The sequence below is a fragment of the Balaenoptera acutorostrata genome, chromosome 13 (genome assembly GCF_949987535.1).
Source record: "Balaenoptera acutorostrata chromosome 13, mBalAcu1.1, whole genome shotgun sequence".
NCBI classification, from domain to species: domain Eukaryota; kingdom Metazoa; phylum Chordata; class Mammalia; order Artiodactyla; family Balaenopteridae; genus Balaenoptera; species Balaenoptera acutorostrata.
Genome location: NC_080076.1, coordinates 83,792,268 through 83,806,891, shown reverse-complemented (window position 1 = coordinate 83,806,891; position 14,624 = coordinate 83,792,268). Strand labels below are relative to the sequence as shown.

At 42.3% G+C, this 14,624-nt stretch overlaps 1 protein-coding gene across 4 annotated transcripts in view; it reads left to right on the top strand.

Moving 5' to 3' along the window:
• ACAD10 (acyl-CoA dehydrogenase family member 10) overlaps window positions 1-14,624 on the top strand; it is a 58,192-nt gene that overhangs the window by 6,817 nt on the left and 36,751 nt on the right. For all 4 annotated transcript variants that reach the window (XM_057526349.1, XM_057526351.1, XM_057526350.1 and 1 more), the window contains exons 3-7: window positions 2,329-2,477; window positions 3,888-4,082; window positions 8,458-8,616; window positions 9,327-9,486; window positions 10,979-11,120. In XM_057526349.1, coding sequence (XP_057382332.1) covers window positions 2,329-2,477; window positions 3,888-4,082; window positions 8,458-8,616; window positions 9,327-9,486; window positions 10,979-11,120 — 805 coding nt within the window. The remainder of the gene's footprint in view (window positions 1-2,328; window positions 2,478-3,887; window positions 4,083-8,457; window positions 8,617-9,326; window positions 9,487-10,978; window positions 11,121-14,624) is intronic.

Here is a 14,624-nt window from a genome sequence, read left to right as displayed (position 1 = left end):
TTTGAACTTGTCAAATGTATTTATACTCCTGTGCCTTCGCAAGTTCTGTTCTCTCTGATCAAAGCTACCCTTCCCTGCCACCTCTGCCTTTTCAAATCCTGCTCATACTTTTAAATGGTATGTTATTCAGCAGTGCCTGGAATCTTTGGAGCACTTAGTAAGTCTTGTGGTTGTTGTTATTATTGACTTGTGTTTTTATTTTATATTTGTAATGTTTTTGCCATACCCAAATTTTCATTTTTGATGTCATCAAAATCATCTGTGTTTTTCTTTATGGCTTGCATGTTATGAGACTAGGCTAAGGAAGTCGTTTTTTTCTTCACGTTCATAAAGACGTTGCATATTGTTTTCTAACTTTTAGAGGGTTTTTTTTTCTGATTTGGGTATTTAGTCTGTTGGGAATTCATTTTTGTGATGGTGAGAAGCAGGGATTTAATTAAATTTTTTCTATACAGAAACTCAGTTATGCCAACCTCATTTATTAAATAGTTGGTGCTGAAAGGATATTTTTAAAAATACAAAGATATGCTGTATAGCACAGGGAACTCTCCTTCACTTTGCTGTATAGTAGAAACTAACACAACATTGTAAAACAACTATACCCCAATAAAAAATAAATAAATAAATAAAAGTGCACCTAAAAAAAAAAAATACAAAGACAAATTTCTTACTGTCACCTCCATCCCTCCCTGGTTAGTCCTAGGCTTCATTGGTTATCATTGTGAAAAGTTTGTTTATCCTTCCAAAAATTGCCTATATATACATGAGTGTGTGTGTGTGTGTGTGTGTGTGTGTGTGTGTGTGTGTGTGTGTGTAAACTGTGTCTACACAGATTGGGTCATACTGTACACACTGTTATGTACCTTTCCTTTTTTCTGACCCAGTAGAATATCTTGCCAAATTTTCCACATCAGTAGGCATAGGTCTAGTTAAGGGATTAGCAAACTTTTTCTGTCAAGGGCACTAGATGGGCTTCACGAGCCATACAGTCTCTGTATGGCTTTACTATTGGAGCCAGCAACAGCCATAGACAATAGTAAACAAGTAGGTGTGGTTGTGTTCCAATAAAACTTTATTTACAAAAACAGATGGGAGACAGATTTGGCCCCCAGGCCATAATTTGCCAACGCTTGGCCTAGTTTATACATTTTAACATCTACGAGGTATTCCATCATATGGATGTACCATGGTTGATTTAACAAGCCCTTTAGTAACGTGCAAGTTTCTAGTTTTTATTGTGAGCAGTTCTGCACAACAGCCGTGTACATAATCTTTGCTTACTTTTATAAATATATCTGTGGGAGAAATTCCTGGAAGCAGAATTACTACATCAAATGTAAATGTGTATTTAAAATGTTGCACTCCATAGAGGTTGTATTTGTTGACACCCCCATCAACAGCATATGAGAGTGCCCCTTTCCTTGCATGCTTGCCAGCTCTAAGATCCTAAAAAATGCTCTAACTTTAGTTCTAAAATTAAAGATGTATTATTATTTGGATTGAGTTTTGAAAGTCCTGTTATTCTCAAAAGACATACTGAATTGGTCACATTGGTGATTTCTGAAGAATGGGATTGCTTTGTCATTTAACTTTCTATATTGTCTGAAATATTTTCAATGCACAGGTACTACATTAAACAAAAGATATGTGCTAATGTATATTATTGATATATCTTAGATATAATTATGAATGCTGTATATATTTTTGCCCCATAACAGGTATATTATTACAAAGAGAAAACACCCTTGTACAAGAAAAAGTAACCCCTGTCCCAATGTTTCCAGTATACCCAATAATAATCCATCCACTGCCTTAGCTCTTTATGGACAGAATTTTGTTCTTTATTTCTCAAAGACAGCGCCCCCAGGTGAATGTTTCAGTGTACCAGCTACACTGCTCTGAAGGATTACTACGGTTTACAAAATGAAGGGCTCGTTTTGGAGTGCTGTCAGAATCTGCTTTATTCCCTAATGCACTTCCTTACCATGTGCCAGGACTGTGTGAGTGACCTAATATATATGAACCAGCCAATGAGAGACCAGGGAAGAAAATTCGTACTGCAGTGTCCAGAGTCATCTCAAGGTGGTGGTATGGACCTGACGCTTGGCACCAGTATGGTCCCCTCAGTTACACAGATTATTATTGCTGTTCCCTTGGAGGTCCAAGCTGAGATTTTCCATTTCCTGAATTTCTCTGAGTTCCCAATAGAACCCACTTGGCACCACAGTGATGCCACAGGAACTTGTATGGTATTTCCCCTGCTCCCCAAACCCCAGCTGTTTGTCCATATATTACTGTTTCACTTACCATATGTTTTACTTCCGGTAGAATGGGAGGTACAGAATCATATCCCTTCTGGAACTATATTGAAGGCCTTGATCTCAGGTGGCAAAAATGGGCCCTGGATGAAATTTATGAGAGCAGAGATAACAACAGAGGATTTCCTACAAAAATTTGGGAGACTTTGCTCTGAAATTGTGAGTGATAAACATACTTGAACTTCCATATTCTTTTTGCCTAGAATAGTGGTTGCAACACTTATCCATTAAGTTGGTTAAACTAAAAATAAAGAAGGGAAAACCTAATAACCTGTTATAAGATTTTAAACTATTTCTTCCATCCCCAGGTACTCAATTTTAACTACACGAATGAAAAAGTAAAAATATTACGTACTAAGCCTCTCCATCAGTTACTGTTCATCTGAAGCTGGAGTTGTATAATGGCTTTGATCAGAAAGCTTGTTTAATGCAGTAATAACATTGAGCCTTTCTCTGGAAAGGCTCTGCATTGTTCTAAGCTCTTTATTTGTATTAACTCATGTACCTTCACAATAACCCTGCTAAAATATAATTTAAGATATAATAAAGTTCTGTGGATAGATGGTGGTTTTGGTTACATAACAGTACATGTACTTAATGTCACCCAAAGTGGTTAAAATAGTAAATTTGATATTATGTGTTTTTACCTCAATTTTAAATAAATGAATAAATATTTAAATATATGTATAGGAAACATTCTGCTAAGTGACAGAAAGAAGCCAACCCAAAAGACCACATATTGTATGATTCCACTTATTTGAAATGTCTAGAACAGGTAAATCTATAGAAACAGAAAATAGAGTTGTTATTTTCTAGGACTGGGAGTATTGGGGTGTCGGGGGGAGGAATGGGTAACGACTGCTAATGGGTATGGGATTTCTTTTTAGGGTGACGAAAATGTTCTAAAACTGATTGTGTTGATAGTTGCACAACTTTGTGAATATATTAAAAAGCGTTGAATTTTACAGTTTAAATGGGTCAGTTGGGTGGTATGTGAATTGTATTTCAATAAAGCTCTTGTAAAATGTGCGTGTGTATCAAAATAGCAGACTTGGCCTTGCAGATTTTGAAACATGATAAAATAAGGGTTTTCAAAACCCACAGAGATTGAATTTAAAAACACAAAAATTGATCAGAAACTGACATTCAGTTCGTAATGGTGAAGTTGCAGGCATTGCAGGATCATCAAATGTCTCTGGATCATTAAAAATTAAATTACATCTGCTTAATACACTTATAGAGTTTAATGTACCTCTTAGGGGCTTCTGAATCTTTTTAAAATTGACAATGAGTGAGTGAAATAAAGAACTCATTTAACTGGAATACTGATATAAATAGCTCCATTCCCTAACCACTGTAACTCTAATTCTAAGCCACTTTTTACAACCTTATATACAAAGTTCTGCACAAGGGCTGAGGGAGGGAATTCCTTTTGGCAGCAAGCCAAAGGCCTGGGGTCTTACACCAGGTAGTGGTAGGAAGCCAGGAATATGTGTTTTTCTGTGTTGGTGACAAGCTGCTCTTACTCTTAATGATGGCTGGTTCTCCTCTCCCCTCCCCGATTCTTAGTCAAAGACCTCCGTGCCCGTGGACTCCTTTTTCTCTCTGCTGACCAGTGAGCGAGTGGCGAAGCAGTTCCCAGTGATGACTGAGGCCATAACTCAGATTCGGGCTAAAGGCCTTCAGACTGCAGTCTTGAGCAATAATTTTTATCTTCCCAATGGGAAGAGCTTTTTGCCCCTGGACCGGAAACAGTTTGATGTGGTAAGCTCACAGTGGCCCAGAATAATCCGAATCAAGTCTGTGTCCTTGCTTCAGGATGCAGCATTAATGCTGCCTCTCAGTTGGTCTTGAGTGAATAGGTTTTTTATTCACACACTTGACTCAGTTAGTATTAAACATAACAGGTGGGAAACAGGACTTGTAAAATATCACTGAGCTCTTAGCAAGGTCAGTCATTTATGGGCTTTGATAACTGGTTGAAACCTCAGCTTTAGAGACTCCCTTTCATTCTGGAGTTGAACCTTAGTCATCAGATAACACATGCACTTTCATCAGCCCTCGCCTCTTTTTTTTTTTTTTTTTTTAATTTTTTTATAGCTACTTTATTTATTTATTTCTTTATTTTTGGCTGTGTTGGGTCTTCGGTTCGTGCGAGGGCTTTCTCTAGTTACGGCAAGTGGGGGCCACTCTTCATCGCGGTGCAGGGACCGCTCTTCATCGCGGTGCGCGGGCCTCTCACTATCGCGGCCCCTCCCGTTGCGGGGCACAGGCTCCAGACGCGCAGGCTCAGTAGTTGTGGCTCACGGGCCCAGCTGCTCCGCGGCATGTGGGATCTTCCCAGACCAGGGCTCGAACCCGTGTCCCCTGCATTAGCAGGCAGATTCTCAACCACTGCGCCACCAGGGAAGCCCAGCCCTCGCCTCTTAATGGGCCCTTTGACCTTTTCTCTTCAAAGACCAACCCCGTTGCTCTCTATTTCTATGGCATTAATCCTTAGACCAGTGCTGTGCAAACAAACCTACTGCAGTAAAGGAAATGTCCAGTATGGTTGCTACTAGTCACATATGGCTATTAAACACTTGAAATGTGGCTAGTGGCCCTGAGGAATTCTATTTCATTTCAACTTAAATGTAAATAATCACATATGGCTAGTGGCTACCGTATGGGACAGCACATGAAGGGCTAGACTATGAAAGTACCTGAGAAGATTCTGAGTCAGGAGATGGTCTTCTGTGCCAGGAGGTTACTTGTGTGAAAGACTCCCCATTTCCCTAAGAGAAAGTATATCGTTATCCTGGGACAGATATGAATTACTGAATTATTGACTTGCTTAAACTTCATTCGGTTGGAAAACACATTGTCATTAAGCAGTGACTGTGTGCTGGGCACTGGCTAGGCATGAGGGGATACTGTGTTCAATGTGACAGACACAAGCCCTGCCCTCTGGAATGTGCATTTGCCATATTTCAGGTTGTCAGTCGCTACATGTGGCTCGTGGCTACTATGTCAGACAGGACAGTGTCACATTTCCATCATTGTAGAAAGTCCTATTGGATAGTGCTATTTTAGAACATAAAATCTAGTTGGATTGACAGGCAGAAAATTCAGAGCACAAATATGGGCAATTAACGACCCAACCTAATGCTCTTTTCACCTCCCACCTCCTCATTCCTCCTGTACAAAGCCAGTCAGAGATAGAGTTCTCTTCCCTCTGCACAGCTGCCTGCCTCCTTGCCCACTTTAACTGTTGGTTTCCCCGCTGGTCCACAGCACAGCCCTGCTCCAAGCAGCCTCCCCTTCTGGTGCTCAGGGACCTCAGCCAGATTTGAATCCTGTCTTGCAGCTTGCTATAAGCAGTAGCTTTGATTCTCTGGACCTCAGTTTCCTCACCTGTAGTTCAGGAGTAGGAATTTTCTTTGTTTAGGGTAGCTGTGTGGATCCCAGAGTATAATGCATGCAAAGCACTTTACAGAGTGCCTGGCAGATAGGTAAGTATTCAATACATTGTAATTATTTTCAGAGATTCCTTCCCTCCAGTGTGGCTATGGGGATGTATCTTCATCTGGACAGAATCAGTTGGCCAGGCTCATATTGGGCCCTTCAACTACTTAAGGACTTGTGAGCGTCTTTAAAACAATGGACTTGTTTATTCAGGCTTCACAGGCTCTCTGGCGTGTGCTTTTCAGATCCATTTTCATATTCTATGTCTGCAAGAGACCTGGAGTTTTGAAAATCTGTTTCCTCAAGAGCAAGGGTTTACATTTTTGTTCTATAAAGCTATAAAGAAAAAAATTATTTTGGAAGAAGTAAAGCTAATGGAATCATTCCTGTGATCCCCATCATTACTGGAGGCTGTTCCTGAACTTTTCAATGTCACAGAAATCTGTTTCTGCTGAGGTGTATGTGGCTTTTAAATTTTGTTCATCTACTTTTTTTTTTTTTTTTAGTATGGATGTTTTATGTCTGAAATTTTGCTTGTGTCCAGGTGTAAGCAATGGGTAATGTCTTTTTTTTTTTTTTTTTTTGGCTGCATTGGGTCTTAGTTGTGGTGCGCAGGCTTCTCTTTAGTTGTGGCACGTGGACTCCAGAGAGCACGGGCTCAGCAGCTGCCACACGCGGGCTCTCTAGTTGTGGCGCGCAGGCTTAGTTGCCCCGTGGCATGTGGGATCTTAGTTCCCCAACCAGGGATCAAAGCCATGACCCCTGCATTGGGAGGCGGATTCTTAACCACTGGACCACCAGGGAAGTCCCCATCTACTTTGTTTTTTAAGTAAAAACTTTTACATTATTTTTTTTATTGTAAAGAACACACGATACAAGATTTACCATCCTAGGGACTTCCCTGGTGGCGCAGGGGTTAAGAATCTGCCTGCCAGTGCGGGGGACACAGGTTCGAGCACCGGTCTGGGAAGATCCCACATGCCACGGAGCAACTAAGCCCGTGTGCCACAACTACTGAGCCTCTGCTCTAGAGCCCACGAGCCACACTACTGAGCCTGCGCGCCACAACTACTGAAGCCTGCGCACCTAGAACCTGTGCTCCACAACAAGAGAAGCCACTGCAATGAGAAGCCCGTGCACCACAGCGAAGAGTAGCCCCTGCTCGCCGCGACTAGAGAATGCCCGTATGCAGCAACGAAGACCCAACACAGCCAAAAATAAATAAATAAAATTTTTTAAAAATGTAAATAAAAAATGCTAATGTAGTACAATGAAAAAAAATATTTACCATTCTAGCCATTTTTAATTATACAGGACAGTAATTTTAGGTATATTCACATTGTTGTGAAACACAACCCCAGAAATTTTTCATCTGGCAAAATAGAACACAAGAAGTCCAGGGATCTTATCCAATTTAAATCTCAGGAATTTTTTCACTTCTCCAAATGTACTCACCTATGAGAGGAGATGTCTGCTTGTGAGACTTGGCCCTGATCCCCAGGGTTTGCTCCCCCTCTCCTCTTGTCTCGGCTGGTACAGCTGTGCTGCTTTCCTGTCGCATGATGCCTTTATTGGTGTCTGAAACACCTGGCTTCTCTGCTACCCACTGTTGACATCTTCTTTAGAAGGAACTTCTTTGTCTTCTTTTAGCTCATTCAGGTCCTTAGGAGACCAGGAAGAGTCAGTAACTTATTCAGAACATTTATTTGTCTGAAAAGGCAGTTCTTCTCTAACCTTGAACAATGGGAGTTTGGAGGAGAGGGAGGGCCCCTCAGGTTTGTCCTTGGTCTTGGAAAGCGAGGGTCAATTCAGGAGTGATTGAGGGGGTTAGTTCTATTCTTTGGGCAGACCAGAGGGTGTTGGTTACAGGCCTCTATGGACGTCTTAGGCCTGCTCACAGGAGACCAAGCCATGGGGAAAGTGTCAGAGGACTTGGGGTTGCTGGATCAGAGGTAGCCTGACACTGAGACAGCTGTTTCAGGGTTCTCCTGAACCCTCAGCAGCACCCCACCAGTTCTGGATCAGATACAGGTTGAAGCAAGGCTGTCGGGATACAGGAGGCTCTTTGCATGAAAGGGAACCATGTCTTTGCCACTGACGATCTCTTTGGTGTTAGCCGTCCTGTGGGATTTATCTGTCTAGGTTGAGTACAGCTGTTTGTTTTTCAACTTCTGAAATATGGACATTAAAGTCATGTTTCTTTTATAACAGTAAACAGTGCCTTCTTTCTGAGAAAATGGTGAAATACTTTCCCTAAAACTGAAACGTGCAGCTTTTCTTCTGTTCTGTGCATTCACAATACCTAACATTAGCAAACTGCTATGTCATTTTGGAACACATTCAAGTTCATTAAGTTTCCCAGCTACCGTTAAGATAGGTAAGATGGCTGTTAGTGTTCCCAGTTTCCTGACGATGAACCTGAAGCCCGTAGTGCCTTTGCTGTTTGCACAAGGTCACTCACTGTGTCTGAACCAGAACTTTGGTTTTCTGAGTCTTCCCTCAGGTTGTAACCCAGTATTTCCAAATCACTCCTCTTAAAAAAGCAACATCATTTTCTATCATGACACTCTTAAGTTACTTGTTATAACAAATCTCCACTGCCTTCCTTCTGCTCTGCTTTTCAGAAAATATACTGGGTGTACGTGGGAACACCACTTTTAGGGACATTCATCTCTCCTTCCTGTCCCTCCCTCAGGTTGTGGAATCCTGCCTGGAAGGTGTCTGCAAGCCAGACGCCAGGATGTACAAGCTGTGCTTGGAGCGGCTAGGCCGGCAGCCTTCTGAGTCCATCTTTCTGGATGATCTTGGACCAAATCTAAAAGCAGCTGCCAGCCTTGGTATTCACACCATTAAGGTAAAGGTCACTGTTTTTTGAACCCCTGTTGTGCCCCAGGCGCTAGTGTAAGCATTTCTATGCAGTCCTCTTACACTCATAGTTGCAGTTGCCTCTAGTGGTTTTCACCCATCCTGCTGTAGTCTTTTTATTTTTTATTAATTATGAAATCTAGGTGACTAGCCGCTTGTATTTTCAATAGGAAGTAAGAAGGCAGAATGAGAAAAGAGTTACACAGGGAGGTGAATGGCAGGCTTAAGACATTTCGGGTGACAGTTCTGCTGGCCTGGTGATGCTGCTCTGGGTGGGGACCCAGCAGCTACCAGACACACGGGCCACCCCAGTGCTTTGAAGCAGGAGAAGCCACGTTGGTGGCGGGGTCTCTGTCCGGCTTTCTGCGTCTGGGTTTTCATTATTAGCTGACGGGCCCGTAGGGACAGAGTGGACACTACAGCACAATATTCTGCCCTCCTGGCACGAGGGAGTATCATTCACTCTTAACTGGCACTCTTCCCAGCAGATAAGAAAGTTTAATGTGGTTAGGAATTAAATGGGAGGAGGAAACTCATTCTGAGGCTTTCTCATGAGCTGACTCTCCTGGCTGCAGAGTCCTTGCTCAGAGAACTGACTTCTTCTATATTTCCCTCTAAGAAAGTACCCTCTTAGAGAACAGGCAGGAGGAGGGGCAGGGTTGACTGGGCGTCCATGTTCAATATTCTCTTTGAAACCAGGTTCATGACCCAGAGACCGCAGTAAAGGAACTGGAAACTCTTTTGGGTTTTCCATTGAGAATGGCTGTTCCAAACACTCGCCCTGTGAGAAAGACGATGGAAATTCCCAAGGACTCCTTGGAGAAGTACCTCCAAGACTTACTGGGGACCCAAGCCACAGGTAGCTAAGTTTCTGCATTTTGGTAAAGGCTAGGCTTTCAGTCTGGTTCTCACTTTCAGTCCTTAGTGGAATATGCTGGAGACAAAGACGCCATTGGTGAAGAAAATAGCCAGTGGGCTCAGTGAGCCCAGGGGACCCGAGTGCTGCTCTGTTTTGCTTGGGAAAAAGCACTGACTTCCTTTTTTATGGATCCCCAAAGTGTACTTGGCCCTTGTTCCACGTGAGAGTGTGGTGTGGCAGCAATTGCCTGCAAAGGGCTGTCCCAGAGGAGAGGAGCTTGCAGTATGTGCCCAGGGGTGTTTGAGTGTTTCTAATATTTTCGAGATGACAACCTGTTTTGTGAAGGTGACTTAAAAGTTGCACGAATTTAAAATGTGACAAGCCGTCTCTATCTCTTCAAAGGAACCTCTAGCTCCTTCTTCACATTCCACCCTCAGAAAAACAGGTGCCTCATGACGTTTTTCTTTTTAAATTTATTTTATTAAAGTATAGTTGCATGAACTTTTGAAGAAATTTCTACCTGGTGATAAAGTTTGATCCTTGAAAGTACTTTTTTTTAAATTTAATTTTATTTGTTTTTTTATACAGCAGGTTCTTATTAGTCATCCATTTTATACATATTCGTGTATACATGTCCATCCCAATCTCCCAGTTCATCCCACCACCCCCCGCCGCTTTCCCCCCTTGGTGTCCATACGTTTGTTCTCTACATCTGTGTCTCTATTTCTGCCGTGCAAACCGGTTCATCTGTACCATTTGAAAGTACCCTTTGTGTGCAGCTTCGCATGAGGATTTTTTCCAGTGATGGGATTGTTCTTAGAGCCTCTACGAAGCTGAGGGACCCTTTCTGACGAGACCAGCTAAGTCAGGCAAACTCCCATTTCCTGCGAATCTGTGTGTAGAGTTCATCTCATTGTGAAGACTAGGGTTGATTAGGCTGTTTCTGCAAGGGAGCCTCAGAGTTTAGCCTGCTGGGGTGGGAAATCGCATCTCCTGAAAGCAGCTTTGGCTCGAGCTGCAGGCCTCTGCATAGCTCCTTTCAGCTGTCACGTCATTGTCAGGCATGGTGTGGCCGAGTATGGGGTGAGGGGCACACAAGGGCACTTTTCATCCTCAGCTTAAAGCATTCCATTTAGCAAGATGGGTTTCCATGACTGTGCTTGTGTTTTACAAACAGAACTAAAAAACTTTTCTTTACGGAGCAGAAGTTGGCAAGAAGGACAAAACTGGACACCTGCACAGAGTGAAAACTGTCCTGGTGTAAATCCAGTGGCCTTTGCCACACCATAGTGTGATATTCTGGACTCGAGCTGGAGGTGGGGGGTATGCCTGGGACGCAGTCATGTCTGGTAACCCGGGAGGAGCTGCCTCCCTTACAGTGCATTCCAAATCAGGGCGCTCCGCATCCATATGCAGTACTCATTAGAAAGGAAGAATGTCCACATTTGTCCTCCAGAGCTGGTTTGAGTTTTCCTTGCTTTCAAACTTGCAGGCCCACTGGAACTCCTTCAGTTTGATCACGGGCAGTCAAATCCCACCTACTACATCAGGCTGGCTAAACATCAGCTGGTTCTGAGGAAGAAACCGCCAGGGACGCTGCTCCCATCCGCGCATGCAGTAGAGAGGGAGTTCAGGTAAATTCTCAGAGCCGGGGGCGTGCTCGCTGTCCCCGGCCTCCGCAGCCCAGCCCCTGAGCTGGCCAATCAGCACTCCATTAAAGTGCCTTGAGACATTTAAAATTACAAGTATGACTCTCCAAAATTATTTCTGATAAGAACATGTCACCTAATTTTATTCAGGAGCTTGTTTTCTCTTTTCTCTACCTAAACCTCTAGGAGACTAGACTTTTTTTGAGCCTCTATTAAGTGGGGCCATAGCCCAAGGAGGCATGGCCGTGAGTTGATAGTTAGTGAAACCTGGGGTTCCTTATGTGAATTCCTCTACTTTTATGTATGTTTGATATTTTTCATAATAAAATGTTTAAAACAATAAATGTATTACAACCCATCCAAAATAAAATCTTTTGCTTTGTGAATAGGGAAATTTAAACATAGTAGGTTGAAAAACACTAGCTCCAGACTCTTGGACAGTGAGTGGCAATGCGATGACTGGACTCAAGTGGGGCTTCCCCTCCTGGAAGGCTTTCTCTTCCTCTTCCTCCTCCTTCCTTCCAGCCTATCATGTTCTGCAGAAGGAAAGTTGCAGAGAGTGTAAGGAAAATGTGATTTCGGCTCCTGGCCTCTTCTTTCTCACCATTTACTGTCTCTCCTCTGACTTTTTGGTTCCTTGAATCTGACTTCTCTAAGTGTTACAGGGACTGATGACTGACATTTATGAAGCCTTCGGGGTTCATTTATGAAGCCTACAGGAAAAAACCTGCAGCTATTTGTGAGCGTTCATAAATGTGCCCATGTGATAGTGAGTGTGTGCTTGTAGAAGAGAAACCCTGAAATGTAAAACTCCCACTGTCTCTGTGCATCCTACTTGTGAACTCTCACCAACTTCCCAGCGTACTGAGGAATTCTGGAGTGTTAGGACATCCAAAAATCCAAGAATGCACAGAATTTCCATTTTAGTAAAGGAATAAAATGTGCATTTGAAGATGAAATGTATATGGTATCTGCTTATGAAATGCCAAATCAAATTTGGAAAACTGGGAAAACAGTATAACATAATTTATAAAAACCTCAGGGTAGTCATACTTTTATACCTAATAATTCCAATAGGGGATATCTCTTTAAAAAAATAGTTCTAGGGCTTCCCTGGTGGCGCAGTGGTTGAGAGTCCGCCTGCCGATGCAGAGGACACGGGTTCGAGCCCTGGTCTGGGAGGATCCCACATGCCGCAGAGCGGCTGGGCCCGTGAGCCACAATTACTGAGCCTGCGCATCTGGAGCCTGTGCTCCACACGGGAGAGGCCGCGATGGTGAGAGGCCCGCGCACCGCGATGAGGAGTGGCCCCTGCTTGCCGCAACTAGGGAAAACCCTCGCACAGAAACGAAGACCCAACACAGCCATAAATAAATAAAAATTAAAAAAAAAAAAAAAGAAAAACATGCCTTTAAAAAAAAAAAGTTCTAAATAGGGAGAAAAGCTTTATGCATTAATATGCTTACTGCAGTGTAGTTTATAATAAAAAAATTGGAAACTACAGGTACAATAAAGGAGAAATGATTATGCAAACCTTGGTATTTCTGCTTGTTGGCACAATAACAATAATAGTAATAGCTAACATTTACTGAGTGTTTAGTATGTGTCAGGCACTAAATAAATGCTTTGAATATATTGTTAACTCAGACCATTCTCACAACTCCCTGATACGGTCCTATTATGATCTCCATTTTATAGATGAGGACAGTGAAGCTTAAAGAAGTTAAGCAACATGCCTAGTGACACACATCTAGTATGTGAGTGATGGAGTCTGGCTTCACACCCAGGGCTGGTAGGATTCCATACCCCAGTCTTAATGATTATGCTATTATTGCAGCCAATAAAAGGATGCCTATAATAAAATTAAAATGTGTATGATAAAATTTTTTTCCTTTTTGGCTGCCCAGTGTGGCTTGGGGGATCTTAGTTCTCCAACCAGGGACTGAACCCAGGCCATGGCAGTGAAAGTGCTGAGTCCTAACCACTGTACCACCAGGGGACTCCCCCGAAAATAAAATTTTAATGTAGCAAAAACAGATACGAACTATATATGTCTTAACTATGTTTTTTGTAAAGACTTGTACATTGAAACAAAAATATTGGAAAGGAACACACCAAAATGTCTACCCTGGTCATGTTTGGGTAGTTTGTTAGTACAAATTGTAAGTGACAGAAACCCACCTAGCCTGACTTAAGTATTCAAAAAAACGAAAGGAGGAGAAGTGGTAAAATGTATTGGCTTCATTATCTAAATCTTTCAGGTATGGCTGGATCCAGGGACCCAAATAATGTCACCAGGACCCATTCATTCTCTCTCCATCTCTCAACACTTCTCTCCTTGATAACCACAGTGAACGTTCCAGCATATCTCCTGAGATTGACTCGTTGGCCCAATATGGGTCACAGCTTTGTTCCTGAACCAATCTCTGTGGTCAGGAGGATGCATTATTCAGATTGGGCAAATCTGGGTCTTGTGCTCAACCCTGGAATCAGGATTGAGTCACTCTCACCCAAACCATGTGAACCTACAGTGGGGGAGAGCTGTTTCCCAAAGGAATGTCTAGGTATTACTATCAGAACATGAAAAGGGGAAAGGACAGCAGGAAGCCAAAAGCAGGAGCCAGTTATTGGTGATAAGACCGACTAATTACTTTTCTATTTAAAAAAATTCCTTCCTTAATGTTTCATAGAATTTACCAGTAAACCCATCGGGCCTGGAGGTTTTTTAGGAAAAGTTTTTTGATTATGGGTTTGATATAATAAATGTTGGGTTATTCAGGTATTTTATTTCGTCTTGCCTTAGTTTTGGTAAATTGTAATTTGCAAGGAATTTGTACATTTATTAAAATATATAAAATTATATTGTAAAATATATAAAGTTATATATGTCCATTTCATGTTAACAGTTGAATTTATTGTTCAGAATATTCCCTTACTGTTTTTTTTTTAAATTTATTTTTGGCTGTGTTGGGTCTTCATTGTTGCGTGTGGGCTTTCTCTAGTTGTGGCAAGCGGGGGCTACTCTTCGTTGCGGTGCGCATGCTTCTTATTGCGGTGGCTTCTCTTGTTGCGGAGCATGGGCTCTGGGTGCGCACACTTCAGTAGTTGTGGCACACAGGCTCAACAGTTGTGGCTCGTGGGCTCTAGAGCAGAGGCTTAGTAGTTGTGGCACATGGGCTTAGTTGCTCTGCGGCATGTGGGATCTTCCCGGACCAGGGCTTGAACCTGTGTCCCCTGCATTGGCAGGCGGATTCTTAACCACTGCACCACCAGGGAAGTCCTCCCTTACTGTTCTTTTAATGTATGTAGGATCTGTAGTGATTTCCCATCTTTACCATTCCTGCTATTGATTGATAGTATTTTCTCTCTCTTTCTTTCATCAGTCTACCTAGGGATTTATCATTGTGTTGATAATTTAAAAGAACAAATGTTTAGTTTTGTTAATTTTTCTGTTGTTTATTTTCTATTTCATTTAGTTCTGCTCTGAGC